Consider the following 17,903-nt stretch of genomic DNA (forward strand, 5'->3'; position numbering starts at 1 on the left):
GGCCAAGTGCTCCACTGTATGAGAAAGGAAAAATCACAAGACCAAAACAGCACTAGGATTGCGTATCCCTGCAACACCATTGACACCGTTGGAGCAGCAACTAGCACAGCATCCTGAAAAGCAGAATCATGATCTATGCCCACCACCGGCCATCACTATGCTCCAGGGCGTTCTCACCTGTGGTGACACCGACAGAATCATCTCTGACGGGCACGCACAAAGGCGTGTGGGAAACCCTGACACCCAGCGCATACAGCACACGACAGGAAGCAGAATGAGCATTCACCGGCATCGACACCACACCACCGGCATGAAACACAAATAGTAACAGCAGCAGGTTTGGCGCCCTGCCAGAGGGCAGAGATGCTACACAGCCTTCAGGAAAGCCAGGCGCATCAATCTGCAAGCACTTGTTAGCAGTCGAATCTTTCGCACAGCTATCTGTAACAAGTATATTATTCTAGATCACGAAACAATTTGCTATACATGGAAAATCTATTGAGCAAATCCATACCTACAGTCAGAACAAACACGCATTCAACCTTTCAGTTTTCTTTGTCAAACATCTGGTCTAAACGCGCACTTTTTTATAACATATAAGAGCATTTGAGATATAGTGACCTTTGCATCAGTTCATCTAATATCTATCCAATCTAGTGGATCTGTCTGGAACAAAGAAATGGCCTAGGGGAAGGATTTTTTATGAGGGAAATTATACCACATTCCAAACTAAGAGTAAATATGTATTGCACTACAAGTCATGAAATTTAAAACCATAAATATGATTTTTGTGCCATCCACTCTGACTTGTCTGCTTCAGCTCCTGATTGCCAGAAGTTACGGAACCAGAAAGCCCACATAATAAATAAGAAGCGTAGTACCAATTGGCACTTGACTGGTTTTGTCATTTAACTTTGCACAAACATTTCCACAAGACCACAAGCATTTCTGAATATAGATAGCAATACAGAAAGCGCTGAAGCCTAAAAGAACGGACCAACCTAGTGTAACAATATACTTAATAGTACTATTATGGAATGGAAAATAAAGAAAAACACACCACATTGTCACTGCCAACATTCAAAGAAACGGATAACATCAAAAGTGCCATGGAATACCTTCTTACGGGAAATTTAAATCTTCATGCAAGTCAAGAAATATGGGAAATGCTACAATATGGAAAAGACCATCAACCGGGAATACTCTATGGAAAAAATCATCACACTTGAAAAATGAGAGCAACTGATCAAGCTAATGATACTTAAATACGACGATAGAACTCTTCCAGATAACCATTCAATCAGTAAGCCATAGATTCTTGCAAGAAAATACATCGTGTAAAATATAGTTTCCAGAACTAGTGGCCATAACCCACCTAGCTGCAGGTATTATATTCAAGCTAAGATCTTTTGTGCACAGCAGTAGCATGAATCTACAGACTTGGCATCAGAAATAGGTATACACGCTTTGTTGCAAATTAAATAAAACGTTGGAGGTGGGCTTTATGAAAAGAGACTACATCCTAGTCACTTAGGTCTAATTCTCTTCTGCTCTTGAGGAAAGCCCTTTTTCTCGAATCTGAGTCTAGTTCATCCAGGTCGGATGCAATTGCTAGGTACCCATAAAGTATCCTCATTCTCTCACCTGTCCTGGTATCCGTCTCGACCAACAAAGGGTTCTGATCAGAATTTATAGAATGAGTGGCACGCACACGTGACCAACCTATACGTCCATGATCTTGCCTCTCAAGGAACTCAGCAAGACGCTCAGCCTCCTTCAAGCCAGCTGAGTTGTTTGCAAACTTGATAAGTGTCAAACCCAGGTGCCCTTCTTTTCCATATAAGGACTTCGACTTGCCACCAGAAAACCCTAGTTCTGAAAACAAAGATGCGAGATTGACACAGCAAATATTACTGTGATATATATGACATTACTCCAAAAATATGTGCTTAGCAGAGTCATGATTTCATAAATGGGAACGGTACTTCTCGAGTGGTTTTGTCTCCGCTCCAAATATGGCTTAATTCTAACTTTCCAGATTATTTAGTTCTACTTCGCTACTTTGCTTTTGCTTACACTAGATTATTTAGTTCAGCAATGAATATGAACCCCACAGTGCTGCTACAATCTTCCTTAACTAGAAAGGTTGCAACACAAAACATTGCACAGAGATATGTCACTTTCCAGATCTGAACACAGCAAATAAATCTGCTTGAAGTAGATCAATCAAATGGCTCATGTCCATGTAACTGACAAGACAGGATATAACTGACCCCCTTTGAGGTCAGGATACTACACGCCCCATGTCAATGTAACAAGGACAAAGAGGCATGAAACAATTGCTGCATACAAAATATGATAACTTACTGTCTGTGCAGTAGCCTAGGAATTAGTCACATCTACCTGACTGCAAATTCAACATAAACCATCCAATCAAGCATTGGATGCAATTATAATTGTAGCCTAATAAAACACTTTGGGGTAGAGGTACCCAACAACCCCAGCATTACTCATCCTAAGGTCAAGCTGAATTAACGAATTACCACTGGCAGAGCCCAGTTAGGGCCATACTAGGCTGTGGGATCCGGCCCTTGCCAATCACAAATTTCTGAAGAGTTTAGCATATATGTGTTGTATGATGGTAATTTTGCATGGCTGCACGCATATCTCACATCCATCTCTCTTCTACTAGGTCTCCTAGAGATGTGGAAATTAACTCAGCTAATGGAATCTGCGAAATGCTCCTGTCATGCTCCGCCACTGCGAATTACCACATAATTTAAGGGCGAAGGTAATGGTGCCATCTTAAAGCTGTCACGTAGCCCCAAATGATATTGAAACAAGTTAATAGACAATCTTACTATAAGGTTGTCCTTTTAGTTACCTCATAGTATCTCTGTGTCCCCTTAATTCGTGGTTCAGTGCCTCAGTGGAAGGAAAGAAAAATAAATCCATCACAATGACATATGGTACGATGGTTTTCTCAGTCGTCTCATAAAAATAGATTCTAGTTTATGCGGTAGTTGTATCATGAGATAACACTCTTTCCCCCAACTTCCTCTCTCTCCTCCACATCACTTATAATCCTACATGCCAGTGCATGAGGCAACCTATGGGACAGCTGATGTACCTCACAAGCACTGCCTTGGCAGTTGGCACTATGTCTAATCAGCACAGGAATAGCTGCTCTACAAGTCTACAACCTAAAGGAAACTAAACAGCAGCAAAACCATGCCTTTCCTTAACAGCAGTAAGCATATCAAGATAGTGTGCTAGTAAAATACATTGAGTGTTGTATAAACTATAAAGCAAATATGCCACATGCGCTTGTATGCAAACACTACATTATCATAAGTTAAAAGCTGTGATATAAATATACCTGTCATTTTCTTATCCATGTCTTTGTTCCCTAAACCCTCGAAGCGACCATCTTTCTTCCTCCCAGTTGCCGTATTGTGAATAATAACAGTTGGCGGCCACACAATAAGGTCCTCCCTACTTTCTCGGACCAGGTCAGCAGGTAAAGATTGGTAACCCTTAGAGTTCTCAGGGACTTTTGTATAATCCCATCCCATAAGGACACACAATGCCTTGTGTAAACCAAGATGATCAACAAGTGAATCTGCATTTGGTGGGTTGTAAGCATGCATGACAAGTCCATGTGCATCAGCAAAGTCCTTAGAAGACCTGGAAGGGTGCACATTGACCAGACACAATCACAAATAAATTAAGATCCAATGGATAGGAGCCGGAAACTAGTTAGCTAAACACAACCTTCATCACACATACAGTGTAAGAGGCTCTATAAATGAGAATCTCAACTGACAAATCCCCAACAAATATATCGCAAAAGTATCATAAAGCAGCAAGATAGGATTATATATATCATTATATGCCAAAAAAATAACTGTCAACGTGTCGAGGAAAAACAATTTTAGAATATTCAGCCACTGGTGAAATGATATACTCTTATAGAGGTTCCTTGACAGCTCTGGTGCTCCAAGGATTATATGTAATGAGGCAGTTGGGGGCACACCATGGATCTACCACAGTTCCTCCCATCAGAAAATATGGTAATTGATAATAAGTGGTTTTAGGTCTGCAGTCAGCACCAGGGCTTGGGTGCTGTTTCCAAATCAAATCCTATGCAGTACCATTTTTGGCAGGAATCACCTCCATACCATTATAAAACTTGAATCAAAACATGAAATGCCAAAAACTGTTTAAGGTGAGGAAAAAAAAAAGGATTCTATTGCTGCATCAGGAAACTATCGGTCTCTTTCATCCAGTTAGGCAGCAACTGTACAGTCAACTATGCTTTCAACACGCTGGCAATCATTTAGGGAAAAATTGGCTGGGGCTTTAGAAGGGAGGTTTCCATGCAATATGGTGTCCTTTTTTTGCCAGACTGTATTATTCCATTTGAACCTCTCCATGCAGTAAGAATTCACTTCAGGACAAAGCAATGATGATTTTCCATTATTCCAACATATTAAAATATTCAACTAAGGCCCCAAGCTTCTACATTCTGGTTGTACCACCTTATATTTCACCAACATATTTGTGGTACTAACTTGATGTATCTTTCCTAGAATAATACAATCAGATGCTTGGGTGATTAGCGATGGTATGTCATGTCCTCGCACCTTTTAACCTCTCCCGAAACCTCAAAAGAGAGAGAAAACTTCCAGTAAATGAATTACCTTCTCAAAAACTTAATTCAAATACCCAAACCCAACGACTTCCTTCCTCTCACATGAATCCATTGTGATGGCTCCTCATCATCCTAACTTACCTAGATGTCAATACTGACAAAGCTGTCATGGGCCCCTCCATTGTTGGAGGTGCCCTACTCATCATTCTAAAGTATAGACAACCTTCACAATCCTAATAGTGTGCAATTTAGTTGCGAACAGCACAAGGCAAGCATGGAGGTGCAGATGGAGCAGGACATAGAAGGCCTGACACATGCACAGCTCATCTTGACCAGGAATAGTGACTATGCAGAATGTACAGTTTAGACCAAACATAATGGGAAGGGCATGATGTGGGCAGGGGTATCCTCCTCGTGGGGGTTGAATATTGTCGTGGCTCAAGGAGGAGGGCCACAGCCGGGTGGCGTAGTGCACCCGCCTAATCCCGGAGGGTGGTTACTCGGGAAAGTGCAAGCTATTCCTCAGATCTACTCATGAAGCAAGAACACACGAGGATTTAGAGTGGTTCGGGCCGCCGGAGCGTAATACCCTACGTCCACTGAGAGTTCCATTGTTCTAGAGTTCGTGGATGAGTCTATCCTCTGCCTCTAGAAGCCCCTTCTCGGCCCTGAGTCATTCTCTAGCGGGCATCCCCCTTTTATAGCGCAAGGAGGACGCGTACACAGGCGTTGGATCCCGACAGATGGGCCCAACAAGGATGTATATTTTACTATAAAAAAGTCACTAATGGTGCTACGGTGGTTGAGAATCTCTTTCCGGATACGCTTCATTGCATTGTAGACTCTCTGACTGAAGGGAGTCTTCACTTGTCCCATCGGCGAGGCGCCCGTTGAGGCAGTGTAGGTTGCGGCGTAGACTGTTGGGTCTACCGCGTAGGTGTTATGATACTCCGTTGCCGAGCTGTCGTGTCTAACTGGCGTAGCAGACTGACGCACGTGGCGTGGGTGGTGCCAGCGGCTGTACTGCGCGCCTTGGTAACGCGCGATCAGCAGTACAGCCTGGCAAAAGTTTCCTCGGCTCTGCTGTGGCAGAGCGCACTTAACGTCTCCCGCATTGAATGCGGTAGGTGGGCGAGTCTTCCCGAGAAAGCTAGGTGGCCGCGCGTGTGCCTGCGCCTGCGGACATGTGGCGGCTCCGGACCCCCTTAGGCGGGGTGTCTGCTCCCTCCCCGCTGAGGGGTCCGGATAGTATATGGGGGTCCGGGACCCCGTGAGAGGTCCGGGCCCCCCGGCTGTTTTGGCTCAGCGCTCCCCTCTTCGGGACACGTGGTGACACCGGACCCGTTCCCGAGCGGGGAGCGGGTCCGGGACTGTTGGTCCGGTGTGGTGGAGGCGGACCCCAGGGGTCCGGTTCAGCTCCTTAGGGCGTAGTTACAGATAACTACGCGAGTCTTGACATAGCAAGAAGGGGTACCCTAGTCCAGAGGTACCGACAAATATGAATATGATGTGGGCAGGGGTATCCTCCTTGTGAGGGTTGAATATGAATCCTAGAAGCCAGAGGCCTTATTGACAATATTAGAGAGAAAAACAAAAAGAGAACAAGGTTTACATGCAAAGCTAGAATTAGGAATATTGCAACTAGCATATCAACCATGGAATAAGTTTGATACGGTATGGCATCATGCAAAACAGACCAATAATGAATGGTATGACAAACAATAACAGGAAATGAAGAGGCACAATTTCAGGAGAAACAATTATAAAATAGCATATAAAGCTATTGGTTGACGCACAAAGCATTTAACACTCAAACATACACATATTTGCTAAGTATGGTAGCACTATCAGAAGCCCAAACAAGTGAATGCTTCAGAAAACTGGTGCCTGAGTTATGTTGGGAAAGAAAAAATTCAGATCATAAATGCCGAATTTAAAACCCTAGGAATTTTCCTGACGAGACCATCAATCCATATTGGTCAGGAAAAATTAATGACTATTCTTCCAGGAATCATGACAACAAGCAACAAGGCAGCAATAGTGCAATACAAAGTACAAAAGCGTGAGTGACACTGAAGTCAAGGATACGAGCAATTAAGCCTAACGTAGTATTCCTGGATAGAGATAGGCTACTTCTGGCACTAGATCGTAGGCAATCATGAACAAATGAAAAATACACACCACAGCCTAAAAAAAATCTGCATGAGGCTATATCATAATCAGCAAAATGTCCAGATCTTAAAATACAAACAAAAAATAAAATAAAATCCTGCTACTAGATCAAAAAGAACATTCACAAGCACACAATTGCAATCAAGCAAGCAATGAAGAAAGATACTAGTTGCAAATCTACTCAATCTGCCCTTCCCACCACACATAACTCGCAAGAAGTGAAGCAGGATATACAGTAATACATTAGATTTATTTTCAGAACACTGCACTCAGAAAACCTCACACACCAATGCTGTTCTTATTAAATTGCAAGGATATTAAAAATATCCCAATAAGGAATAAGGAAGCATGCAGTTTCATATTAGGTGCCGAAGGCAGACAAGGAAATCACTGCAGTTTTATACTTCTATCTAGACTTCTGATCACACAGGTAAAATTCCACTTTACTTCAATCTTCAGTGGGTACAAAATAGAGACAACAAAATATGTCGAGAGGAAGTTCATTAGTAGGTAATTACGAAATAAAAAGACAAGCATAAGGCATTGATGATAAATATATGGTCCGCTTGATGACTAGAATATGATATTACTCTTACAATGGAAAAGATAAACTCGTAAGTCGTAACACAAATGTAACTCTTGGAGTAATGATGGCATTATAACAATTAGCGAAAGACAGAGAATATATTGTTAGACATATCTAGCAATTGCAACATCAGTAGCAGATAAAACTAAGTGATACAGAAGACAATGTGAACATCGCCACTCCTAGCACTGCTAACTGATAGCCAAGTGTTAGTCTGTGTTCACCATTTCACCCACAGAGAAATCTGCCTATCCAAAGCGCATAGCAATTATGCAACATGATATACAAAAGAAAGACATCACTTGGCAGCAAATTTTTCAGGACGATACTGTAAGGTAAATTTCTCCAGCCAGACATAGACATAACATAATCAGTGCCATAGGAAATAGATGGGGAAAAGTCATAGTGCGTCAAAGTGTAAGTGTGAGCTCAACAATAGCAAGAAACCAACACAGGAACTTGACCACAAATGATACTAGAAAGCTTGACAGGAAGAAGGCAGCAAGTGATGTGGGATCACCAAACCTGCCACAGGCGAGGCACGGGACACGACCGCCCTCGAGGTAGCTCCGCTTCTGCGCGTAGCTCTCGTTCAGCATCTTGGCATACTTGAGGAACGCTCTTCTGAGCGCGTGCCGGTCCACCGCGGCATGTGGCGACAGCTGCGGGGGGTGATGCGGCGGCGCGTCAAACCGCGGCTGCTTGGGGTGCCTCGGGAAGCCATCATCCTGGTCGGCGGGGTGCTTGCGCTTAGCCTCGTGCGGCGGCATCTGCATCGTCATAGGCATGGACATTTGCGGCTGCGGCGGCTGATGCGGATGCCAGAGATCCGGGCCGGCGCGGGAGAGGAGGTGGTGCGGGAGGGGCGGCAGGGGCGCGGGCTCGAAGGGGTAGTCGGGGGGCAGCGCGAAGTAGGTGCGGACAGTGCCGTCGGCGAGGAGCATGGTGCGGCGGTCGAGGTTGTGGAAGTCGTACATGGGCGGTGGAGGGGTTTCCGCCTGCGGCGGCGGCCGGAGCGCGGCCGCCGGCGACGCGGGGTTGCGCGGTGCGTGCGAGGCCGGCGCGGGAGGAGCCGGGTGGCGCCTGGAGTCTGCCGGGTGGGTGGGGGTCGGGGTGCGGGCGGAGGTCGATGGCGCGGCCTTGTCTCCGGCCGGGGCGGCGCCGGCAGAGCCCGGTGGCAGCGGACCCCAGCGAGATTTGCGGGGCGGCGCCATGGCCGCGGGGGGCTTGCCTCCGGCGGAGGGCCTCGGGGGAGGAGGGTTAGGGTTCTTCATCGCTTGGGCCGTGTTCGGATGGCTGGCCGGTGGTACAGTACCTACAGTACCTACACGTAATGTACGTACCCGAGCCATACAGGTACCAGCTGCTACAGTGCCACATCATCTCACAAACGCTATTGCATCGGCTGCTACAGTGAAATCAGCCAGAAAAGGACAGCAAACCGAACAGGCTTGGTCGATCGCGGAGGATTTGGGGGGAATGGTTTCCAGGACCGGATTGCGTCGGAGACGAGGCCGGACCGACCCCGCGAGCAGAGGCAAGACGAGGCGGCACGATGCTTTGGCGCTTTGAAGGCGTGTGCCCACAAGTTTACGCAAATAAGGCTGCAAGGCGTAATTTTTGTGTCATCAGTATAACATCCAAAAAACCAAAATATGTCATCATTTGCAAGTAGTTCGAGAGGCGGTTCCTATGGTCTACAGAGACATTTCCAAAACAACATGAAAGAATTGAATTGAATAGCTAATCTTTTTTTTCCCTCGAAAACGCAAGAGAGCTGCGCTTCTTTGTATTAAGAAGAAGAAAATAGAGTTTGCTTACACATCGTCGCATACTCACGCTAAGCAGACATGAGGTTGTAATTACGCTGAATGGCTAATCTTTAGAGGATGAGAAATGGGGAGCATAGGCTCAACGGAATGTCGTCCCATAACAATTTCTTGGATGTTCCTCCGTCTTGTCATCCTCTTCATGGTGAGCACCGGCAATCTTAAGTGGGTGGGATTCAATGACCAAATAAACACAAAAGCTGTGATCCAGTGATAGGTGGTAGAACTACATCCCTTCAACAACGAATATATAACATATGACCTTTTAATTCCAATGAAAAAACATGCATAACCAAGGAATATATCTACATTACTCATTATACGTAGATCATGAGCTACACATTGCTATATAGATTACACACTGTGGCCGGCATGCTGCAGCTGTGGGCATCACACACTGAAAATTACACACAAACTTGCCCACATCTGAATCGTCGAAACTCGCCATGGCAGGGCTGGGTACACATCCAAATCCACAGAGAGGGAAAGAGATACTATGGTACTGACTTCCTGCTCAGCAAAAACTCGTGTCTTCATGGATTAAACAATCAAGAAATAACCTGCATATCAAGAACATTAGCTAACCACTATCAACGTCACCCATATGTAACAAGTAGTACATGGCACTTTCTGTTCGTCTGAGCTGTGTTGAAGTCAAGTGAGCACTTCAAGTGGCACTGGCCAGAATGTCACTGGGGTTCTCCTCCAGCTGCTGCAGAGGCTCCAAGGTGGCGACGATGTCGCGCATCAGCGGCCTAGCCTTTGGGTTGCGGTTAAGGCAATGGTATGCCAGCATCGCCGTCTTCTGCACAGCCTTCACCGGGTAGTCCTCAGCAAGCCTCGGGTCTACTATGCCAAGCACCTTCTTCTTATGCGTCAGCAACGGGAATGCCCAGTCGGCCAGCGTCTGCTCCCTGACCGGCCGGGACTTGTCCAGCGACTTCCGGCCTGTGAGGAGCTCAAGGAGTACTACACCATAGCTGTAGACGTCGCTCATCGCCGTGAGATGCCCTGGAGTTGCAAAAGAACACCACATTGGCTTATTGGTTTTGGGAACCAAGGGTACAGTGCTGAATTAGATGCCTAGCAAAGTATAAAGATTCAGAATTCATTTCCTTTGCTTAAAGTTCAGGCTTAGATCATGACCACTAGACCTTGTTTCTGAAACCCACTCTGTGAGTTCGTTGTAGCTAGCCTAATTCTTGAGTTAGAAGCAGATTGTAAGGAGCCCATTACCTGTCATGATGTACTCTGGCGCTGCATAACCGTAAGTACCCATAATACGAGTTGAAACATGGGACTTGTCGCCGACTGGTCCATCTTTTGCAAGCCCAAAATCGGATAGTTTCGCATTATATTCCTGTAAATTATTTTTTGTGAAATCAAATAAGACGTTAAGCAAGAAACCATTGTTTCCATTCTCGCAACAAAATTAATGACAGTAATTTACTATGTGTATTTTCCCATTGTTTCTTGCATTTTAGTTTACAAAGACTGGTATTGACATGTCTCAAAAATCAAGTAAATTTAAACTGAACCTACCTCATCTAGCAATATGTTTGATGTCTTAAAGTCCCGATAGATGACGGGCTTCTCTGCTTCATGCAGAAAAGCAAGTCCCTTTGCAGCGCCAAGTGCAATTTTCATTCTGGTCGGCCATGGAAGTGGCACCATCACCCCTGTATTACAAGTACAGATATTTCAAAAAGTATGATTAGAATACAGTGATTGATCTCAAATGAACAAATGATATTACAAAGTGACCACATAGGTAATGCAGAAATGGACACTGCTGCCACTTGATGCAATGCTGAAATGCAGTTAAGTAATGCTAGTTCAGGATGGTTTTATGCTCTTTCTGAAGGGATAATACCTTTTCATCTTCATTTTTGAGTATGAGAACTTTTTGTGAATGTCATGTGCGGATGTACTATAATCAATGTTATGACAAAATGACAACAAACTCTAGAAAATCAAGCAACAGTGTGTAAAGAATAGGATCAGAGTTACTTGAAAACAGATGAGACTCCACACTTCCCAGGGGCATGAACTCGTAAACAAGAACCCTGTGGTCGTCTTCACAACAATAGCCGATCAACTTCACTAAATTCGGGTGGGAGAGTTGCCCAAGAAATATAACCTCAGCCTGCAAACATGAAAAAAAACTTCAAATCGGAAAACAGCAAAGGGAAGCATGCAAAGAAAAAAAAAGATACAGCTGAACAGAAGCATGCTTTTAGCATTCTATATTCAGAAAAGTCAGGTTAGTCACCAGCCACTCCCTATGGCCCTGGAAGCTATTGTCACCGTCATGGACCTTAACGGCAACTCTCAGGGGCTCTTCTATTTCTAAACCTTCGCGGAGATCCTTGGTGATGAACCCTTTGTAGACTCTGCCAAATCCACCACCCCCTAGTAGTGAATCTTGTCTGAAATTTTTGGTGATTCTCTTGAGCTCCTCAAATGTGAATGCTATCAAAGGGTTGCGAGCTGTATCCTTTCTCAGCGCCTCCACCTCTTTTGGGTTGGATGGCAGCCGGCTATCTTCCTTTTCAATTCTTTCCGATGGGCTCTGAATTTTTGGGGATTCTACAGCAAACAAATAGCACGTTATATGTGGAGACTGAAATACAGGCGCAAATGATTCAGAAAATTTCGTAAAATCGGTTCCCAATGAACAAGAAGTAAGAATTTCTATATATAAAAAAAGCCTCTGATCATTACATGGAATATCCATAGGATCAACTGTCAGATAAATCAGCAGTTCAGAAATAGCTCAATTTGGTTAAGCAAGAACTGGAGTGGACATGTTCACTGATGTTATAAGCAAAATCAGTGATCATCCTTTTATTTTCTACTAAAATTAACAAGATAGAACTGCGTTACCTGATTTGGTTGCATTGGAGGAAACCCTGTTAAAGTATGGATTCCCCTTAAACCAGCAATTACCCATAGTGCACAACTCCTACCTAACAAACTCTGCCTCTCCCTCTGTCTCACCAAGAACACCAAGAGCAGAAAAGGAGGCAAGGGAGCGCTCGCAAGGAGCTGGTGGGGGTTGATGGTTTGCCTATTTTATCACAGGAAGACAACTGGTAAACAAAAGACACTAACCCACACTCCCAGAACTGTATATCACTCCAAGGAATCGGACCAAGAACAGGTCCTCCTGAAGATCAACCTTTGTTGTCAACATAAAACGTAGGAAGAAGAAAAAGAGCACCAGTGTGAGAGAAGGTGCGATTATTTACTCTCCTGAAGGCTACAGGGAAGGTACAAACGCAAAGGAAAGACTCAATTGAACATCCCTTTCTCTATTGAATGAGAACAAAACGCCAAGGAACGGAACAGTTCACTTCTGGTAGTCCGTTTCCTCCATATATGCATCATTTATACCCACGGCACAAATCTTGCATTTAAGAAGGGTATGGAAGATATCTCCTTTATATGGATTTATTTATATTTCCCCCCATGCATTTCTGTGGGGTTTGGTTTCTGAGGTGAGAAGAAAAGGGGGTGGGAAATGCAGCAACCAGACGTGAGGCAAGGCACCAGACCACCAGGAAGTCTGAGTGGGGGCAATGGGGATTGCAGTTGTGGCTATCTCTGTCCCTCCCCGCTTCGCTGCAATCATCCTAGATTCCACTGTCTCGGCCTTGAGCGCTGAAGCCCTTGACCTTGGTTGCTTTGCCCTCACTCCTTTCCAAATTGCTTTCTGGGTTGTGGTTGGGACTTGCAAGGAATGCACTCATCTAGCCCCATCTGCTTGATCTTTCAGGGATATGGAATGATGGGGTTTCTTGGTGGAGTGGCGGTGGTGGTGGCGCCCAACCCACACTCCCACTTTCAGGTAACTGCAGCCACAGGTAAGACTAATCACTGCACTAATTATATTTCCCCAGAAAATTTTATAAAACTTCCTGAGGAATTCGCTTCTTTCCCCTGCGATGATTAGCCTTTGCTGCTGGGCGAGTGGATGTCTGAATCACGCAGCCGGTTTTGCGATCCTTGAGGAGTTGTTCTGCAGTGGGAATTTCTGAATTTGCTTGGGCGACTCACTCGGCGTTGCTTTTTGGCCGCTCTTTTGGCTTTGGATGGGCGTGTGAGTGAGGGCGAGACCTGGACCAGTGCCAGCCTTCCAAGTTCACAGCACCCACCAAGCCACCAACCATTACCTCTGTTCCTTCCCATCGCATTTGGTCAGAAATGTTTCCCCTCTGTCTAAGCTGGGAGCGTCAACATCACTATCTTTTGCCCAGCCAATTGCCATGCTTAGGTTTGGTTAATCTCATTCATTAAGATCAACAAAGGTGCACAGCTTTCGATTACTTGTGACGGTGCTTCGTCTTGGCAACAAATTATAACAAAATGGGCCCATCACTAGAGACAGTTACAGTTATTCTGTTCCTACATGTGAGTGATATAGTTGCAGAAAGATCCCTTTGCAGTAGTACTGATCCTGCAGCTGCGAGAGGAGGTGTCTGGCGTTTATGTCCCCTTGAGGTTCAGCAGCATAACGTGAATTAGTTGTTTCCATGAATTGAATATAAATAGTTCTTCATTCCATTCTCTGTCTAACTGTAATACTGGCAAAGAAATGAGCATGTTGGTGTGATCTGAAGATTAGAACTCAGTGGATAGGTGTGGATTATCATGCGACCACCACGTCGATTGATTGTTTGTGAGACTTCAGGTGCTGGTTCTAAGCTTTGCATGTAGCAGATGGTTCACTTCTAGGCTAAACAGTTTTGGGTTCACCAGGGCCTAAATACAGATTAAATTCTCGATGATGGGACTGTATGAGATCACAGCTAGTAAGACACTGCTATCGCTTTCCCATTTTGTGTTTTTTTCCTAACTATGTTGGCATCGGTTGCTGTGAAGTATGAACTCATCTTGTCTTTGGATTTTATATGACTTCATGAACCTTGAAGGTGCCGACATATTTGTCTGTGAATGTGATCGGTGCAAAAAGAAGTTACTTGAGTAGATTGATTATACTGTTCTGTAACACCTTTGGAATATTTTGATAATCTGATTGGGTAGAACATTGCCTGTAGCAGGTCGCATTTTTCAAAATAGCACACTTCGGGTTTTATTTTCCAAGCTTAAAAGCCACAGGCCTTTACAGATTGCATTCCTTTTACTCCATTTTGATAGTTACACGTCAAGGAAACAGGCTCCACTTGGTCTTCCATAGTTGTCTGATCCCAGAAAGTGCTAAAGGTAACCTAGTTTGTTGGTCGAACTAGAAAAGATCTTTGTCTAGATTCTCCTACAAGGCAGCTTGCACTAGTAGTGTTTGTTAAACTTGTCATTTGGGAATTAAAATCCTATTCGTTTAGCTCTAGTTGTCTAGTATTAGTAATGATGGTACCGTATTGCTTTTTGTGGTCCAGAATCCTGATTATAGTCTACAGTCTACAACTACAATATTCTGAGTCATGCTTTTATCATTCTTCCTTTTTGCTCCTACATCCCTTCCGGGTTGTTAGACATCAATTCCATTTTTCTGTTCAGTTAAGCAGTTTTACCCCGTAAGTTCTGAGTATGCTCGATTAGCTACAAAGGATCATACTTGTCGTGGTGTGGCAAACCACAGCCGAGTGGCGGAATGCACCCGCCTAAGCCCTGAGGGTGAGTACTCGGGGGTTAGCTAGCGACTAGTTCGATCTCGCTCAAAAACACGATGAACACAGCAAATTTAGAGTGGTTCGGGCTGCCGGAGCGTAATACCCTACGTCCACTGTGTGTTGTATTGCTCGAGTCTGGGTCAGCTTGGAGCTGAGTCCAGCGTGTGTCTGAGTGTGCTCTAGAGTGCTTCCTCTGTGCAGCGAGCGCCTCCCCTTTATATCTCAAGGGAGGCGCGTACATGACTGCTAGGTCCCCGACAGGTGGGCCCAACGATGCAGTACAAAATAACGTACTGCTCATACATTATGGCGTCGCAGGCGAAGGAGATCTCTCTCCTGGATTTCCTTGCCTGCTCCTGGAATCCCCTGTTCAGCGTATCCAGGCGCTGTCTTGTCGAAACGGCGCCAGGCGTAGCAAGCGGCGTCGCCTGCCACGTAGCTGAACAGGCTGCATAGCTTGCGGCGTAGGAGATATGATGGAAAAGTGTCATGCCGTCGTATCCAATTAATGCGGCAGACGGGCTTTGCGCGGGAGCAGCGCAGGCGGCTACACTGTGTACCTCGGTAATACGCGGTCTACAGTGAGGACTGACAAAGTCTGCCCCGTGAGCCGCGGTGGCAGAGCACACCTCAACCTCCCGCATTGAATGCGGTGGGTGGGCGAGTCTTCCAGCGGAAGACTGGCGCCCGCGCCCGCGGAATACGTGGTGGCTCCGGACCCCCCGGTGGTATGTTAGCTCTACGCGCGTGGGAGGTCCAGGCGGGCGTGAGGAGGTCCCGGACCTCTATGGGAGGTCCGGGATCTCGGTGGTTGGCTCGGAGCTTCCCTTCCTCAGGGACACGTGGCGTCTCCGGACCCGTCCCAGAGCGGGGAGCAGATCCGGGGCCGTTGGCCCGGTGAGGTAAGAGCCTGACCTGTGGCCCCCGGTTGCTCCGCCTTTTACCGCGTAGTTACGGATGACTACGCGGGTCCTGCCTTGCTGCAGTAGAAGTGGGTATCCCTGCTACAGGGTACCGACAGTAGCCCTCGGGCCCACCTTGGGGGAGGTTCGAAGTTCGAACCCACAGGTGGAGCCACTACTGCGATTTGGCCCTGCATAACTTGAAGCCTCTCACTGCAAGGGTCTTGACCGGCTTTAACCATCCATCGGGTTGGTTGCTACCTCATCACATCGCAACGGCTTACTGACTTGTGGCCCCCACGCACAGTGGTTCTCCTAGTCATGCACGCGATGCTCGGCATTGTTGCGGCCAGAGTAAATGGGATATTTACTACCGGCACAGTTCCCGAAAAGCTTGGTCATGCCAGCGCTTAATACGCGCACGTCAGCTCAGCTTCCGCCTCGCTTCGCGCGCGGGCGACGGTTCAGATCCCGCCTTTTCACACATTTGTTTGATACCCGCTCTCCCTGACAGGCGGGCCTGGGCCCCCCTGTTATGGACTGGGCGGTTAACACCAGGTGCGGGTGTCGCTTGGGTTCCAGCGACGGTTCCGGGGCGCGCCGGTTGGGTCAGGCTACATAAAGGGGCGAACCGCATACCGTGGTTACTTTCCCGCATTCGCCCTCTTACTTAACAACCTTTGCGCCCCTTTGTCTTCGAGCTTCCTCACCCCTTACTCCCCCGCATAGATTGCTCCTCACCTCCTTGGAGAAATGGCATCCCTTGCTCATCCCCGCCGTTTCCAGACTGAAGAAGAGCTGAGCACAGTGCGTCGCCTGCTTGGGTGGAGTGCTTAGGAGACTGCTTGGGGGATACGAGCAGGCTCGGTTCCCCTCGGCAACCTGCACGCCGGGGAGTTTGTGCTGTTCGTCTCGCACATCTCCACTGTAACATCCCGAAAACTCACCAAAAATAAATCATGCGCTAAAGTTGTTTTTGTCGTTGAGCTCGACTCAAACCCTGAACCCTAATTCCCAGAACCTCTCCCGAACAACCCGACACCCGAATTCAATCCGCGTCCCATCCTTTCCCATCAAACGCAACGCGTCGTGACCGGCCACCGCGAATCCCGCCCCCTCCTTTTCCCTCTCTCCTTTTTCCTCTCTTCCCTCCGACCGCGTTCCCCACCTCCCGCGGCCCACATGCCACGCGTGGCCGACCGTGGTCGCAGTCGCCGCTGGCGCGCACCGCCCCCCTCCCTCCTTTTTCTTTTCCCTCCCTCCCATTTTCATTTCCTCTATTTCCTTTTCCTTTTTCCCATTTCTTTTTCCCTTTTCTCTTTTTCCTTTCTCTTTTCCCTCTCCTTCCTTCCTTTCTCCCTCCTCTACCTCGCTCCCGCTCGCTCCCGAGCCGCACCCTGCGCCACCCCTCACTCCCTGCTCCCTCTCCGTCCTGCCCCGGCCCCCCTGGCCGCGACGCCGCCACGCCACGGCCGCCAGCTCGCGCTCCACCCACTCCCTGCGCGCACACGCTGCTCCCCACGCACGCCTACGCGTGCGCACCCACGCACACCCGCGCGCGCTCGACGCACCGAGGCACACCGAGCGGCGCACGCTCGCCCGAATCGGCGCCGCCGCGCACGCGTGAGCGCCCCTGCACCCCGGCCACCTCCACCACGCCTCGCCTCGTGGACGCGCACGCGCACTGCTGCCCTCGCCGCGCGAGGCGCTGCTGCGCGCACGAGCTCGCTGCCCCGCTCGGCGCCGCTCGCGCGCACGCGCCGCACCGCCTTGCCCCTGCGCGCCACGACGCTGCCGCCTAACCGGCGCCCCGCCATCACCGCCCTGCCGCACGCCGTGACGGCCGCCGCTGGCACCTCGCCTCGGTCCCGCTCGCCCTGTGCCCGCGTGCAGCCGCCGCGCCGCGCGTTGCCTAGCAGCAGTGCCACCGCAGAGCCGCCGCCTCGCCGCCCGCGCCAAGGCCAGCGCCCAGCCTTCTCCTCCACGTGCCACAGTGGGCGGCCTCGACGCCCTCGCCGCTGCACGCCGCTCCGCAACAACCCAACGCGGCCGCCCGCCATTACTCCCGCCCGCAAGCCTCGCCGAGCCGCCACCCACCTCCACCGCCTTAGCTCGGCTATAAAAGAG

At 47.7% G+C, this 17,903-nt stretch overlaps 3 protein-coding genes across 6 annotated transcripts in view; 1 reads left to right on the forward strand and 2 right to left on the reverse strand.

Moving 5' to 3' along the window:
- Positions 1–1,258: 1,258 nt before the first annotated feature.
- Positions 1,259–8,737, reverse strand: LOC120647243 (protein SUPPRESSOR OF GENE SILENCING 3 homolog). Its single transcript, XM_039923953.1, has 3 exons — positions 7,938–8,737; positions 3,380–3,687; positions 1,259–1,875 (listed from the first exon to the last, which is right to left on the reverse strand). The coding sequence occupies exons 1-3, from the start codon at positions 8,684–8,686 to the stop codon at positions 1,523–1,525; spliced, it is 1,410 nt and encodes a 469-aa protein (XP_039779887.1). The 5' UTR covers positions 8,687–8,737; the 3' UTR covers positions 1,259–1,522.
- Positions 8,738–9,490: 753 nt separating this feature from the next.
- LOC120647247 (probable serine/threonine-protein kinase PBL16) lies at positions 9,491–12,774 on the reverse strand. 2 transcript variants are annotated; one of them, XM_039923962.1, is made up of 6 exons: positions 12,128–12,774; positions 11,514–11,830; positions 11,252–11,387; positions 10,784–10,920; positions 10,478–10,601; positions 9,527–10,252 (listed from the first exon to the last, which is right to left on the reverse strand). In XM_039923962.1, exons 1-6 carry the CDS (start codon positions 12,192–12,194, stop codon positions 9,909–9,911), a joined length of 1,125 nt encoding a protein of 374 aa, XP_039779896.1. In that variant the 5' UTR covers positions 12,195–12,774; the 3' UTR covers positions 9,527–9,908. The 2 variants fall into 2 exon arrangements, with proteins under 2 accessions (XP_039779895.1, XP_039779896.1); XM_039923961.1 differs by having other exon boundaries at positions 9,491–10,252; positions 11,514–12,139.
- The window catches only part of LOC120647246 (subtilisin-like protease SBT3.18), a 32,839-nt gene continuing 27,709 nt past the window's right edge, over positions 12,774–17,903 (forward strand). Inside the window, exons 1-2 of one of the 3 annotated variants that reach the window (XM_039923959.1) lie at positions 12,774–12,922; positions 13,020–13,091. In XM_039923959.1, the coding sequence (XP_039779893.1) occupies positions 13,029–13,091 (63 nt within the window). In that variant the 5' untranslated portion in view covers positions 12,774–12,922; positions 13,020–13,028. Of the gene's footprint in view, positions 12,923–12,969; positions 13,108–17,903 lie in introns of those variants that run through there. The other 2 variants (XM_039923960.1, XM_039923955.1) reach the window with 2 other exon arrangements.

This window comes from Panicum virgatum, chromosome 9K, assembly GCF_016808335.1.
Source record: "Panicum virgatum strain AP13 chromosome 9K, P.virgatum_v5, whole genome shotgun sequence".
NCBI classification, from domain to species: domain Eukaryota; kingdom Viridiplantae; phylum Streptophyta; class Magnoliopsida; order Poales; family Poaceae; genus Panicum; species Panicum virgatum.

Coding starts and splice junctions, on each gene's coding strand:
- LOC120647247 (XM_039923961.1), bottom strand. CDS start 11,978: ATGGATATTCCATGTAATGATCAGAGGCTTTTTTTATATATAGAAATT. Junction 10,602..10,783: donor CAAACATATTGCTAGATGAG/GTAGGTTCAGTT, acceptor AATAATTTACAG/GAATATAATGCGAAACTATC. Junction 10,253..10,477: donor GCCAGAGTACATCATGACAG/GTAATGGGCTCC, acceptor TTGCAACTCCAG/GGCATCTCACGGCGATGAGC.
- LOC120647243 (XM_039923953.1), bottom strand. CDS start 8,686: ATGAAGAACCCTAACCCTCCTCCCCCGAGGCCCTCCGCCGGAGGCAAG. Junction 3,688..7,937: donor CCGTGCCTCGCCTGTGGCAG/GTTTGGTGATCC, acceptor GCACCCTTCCAG/GTCTTCTAAGGACTTTGCTG. Junction 1,876..3,379: donor CATGGATAAGAAAATGACAG/GTATATTTATAT, acceptor CTTTGTTTTCAG/AACTAGGGTTTTCTGGTGGC.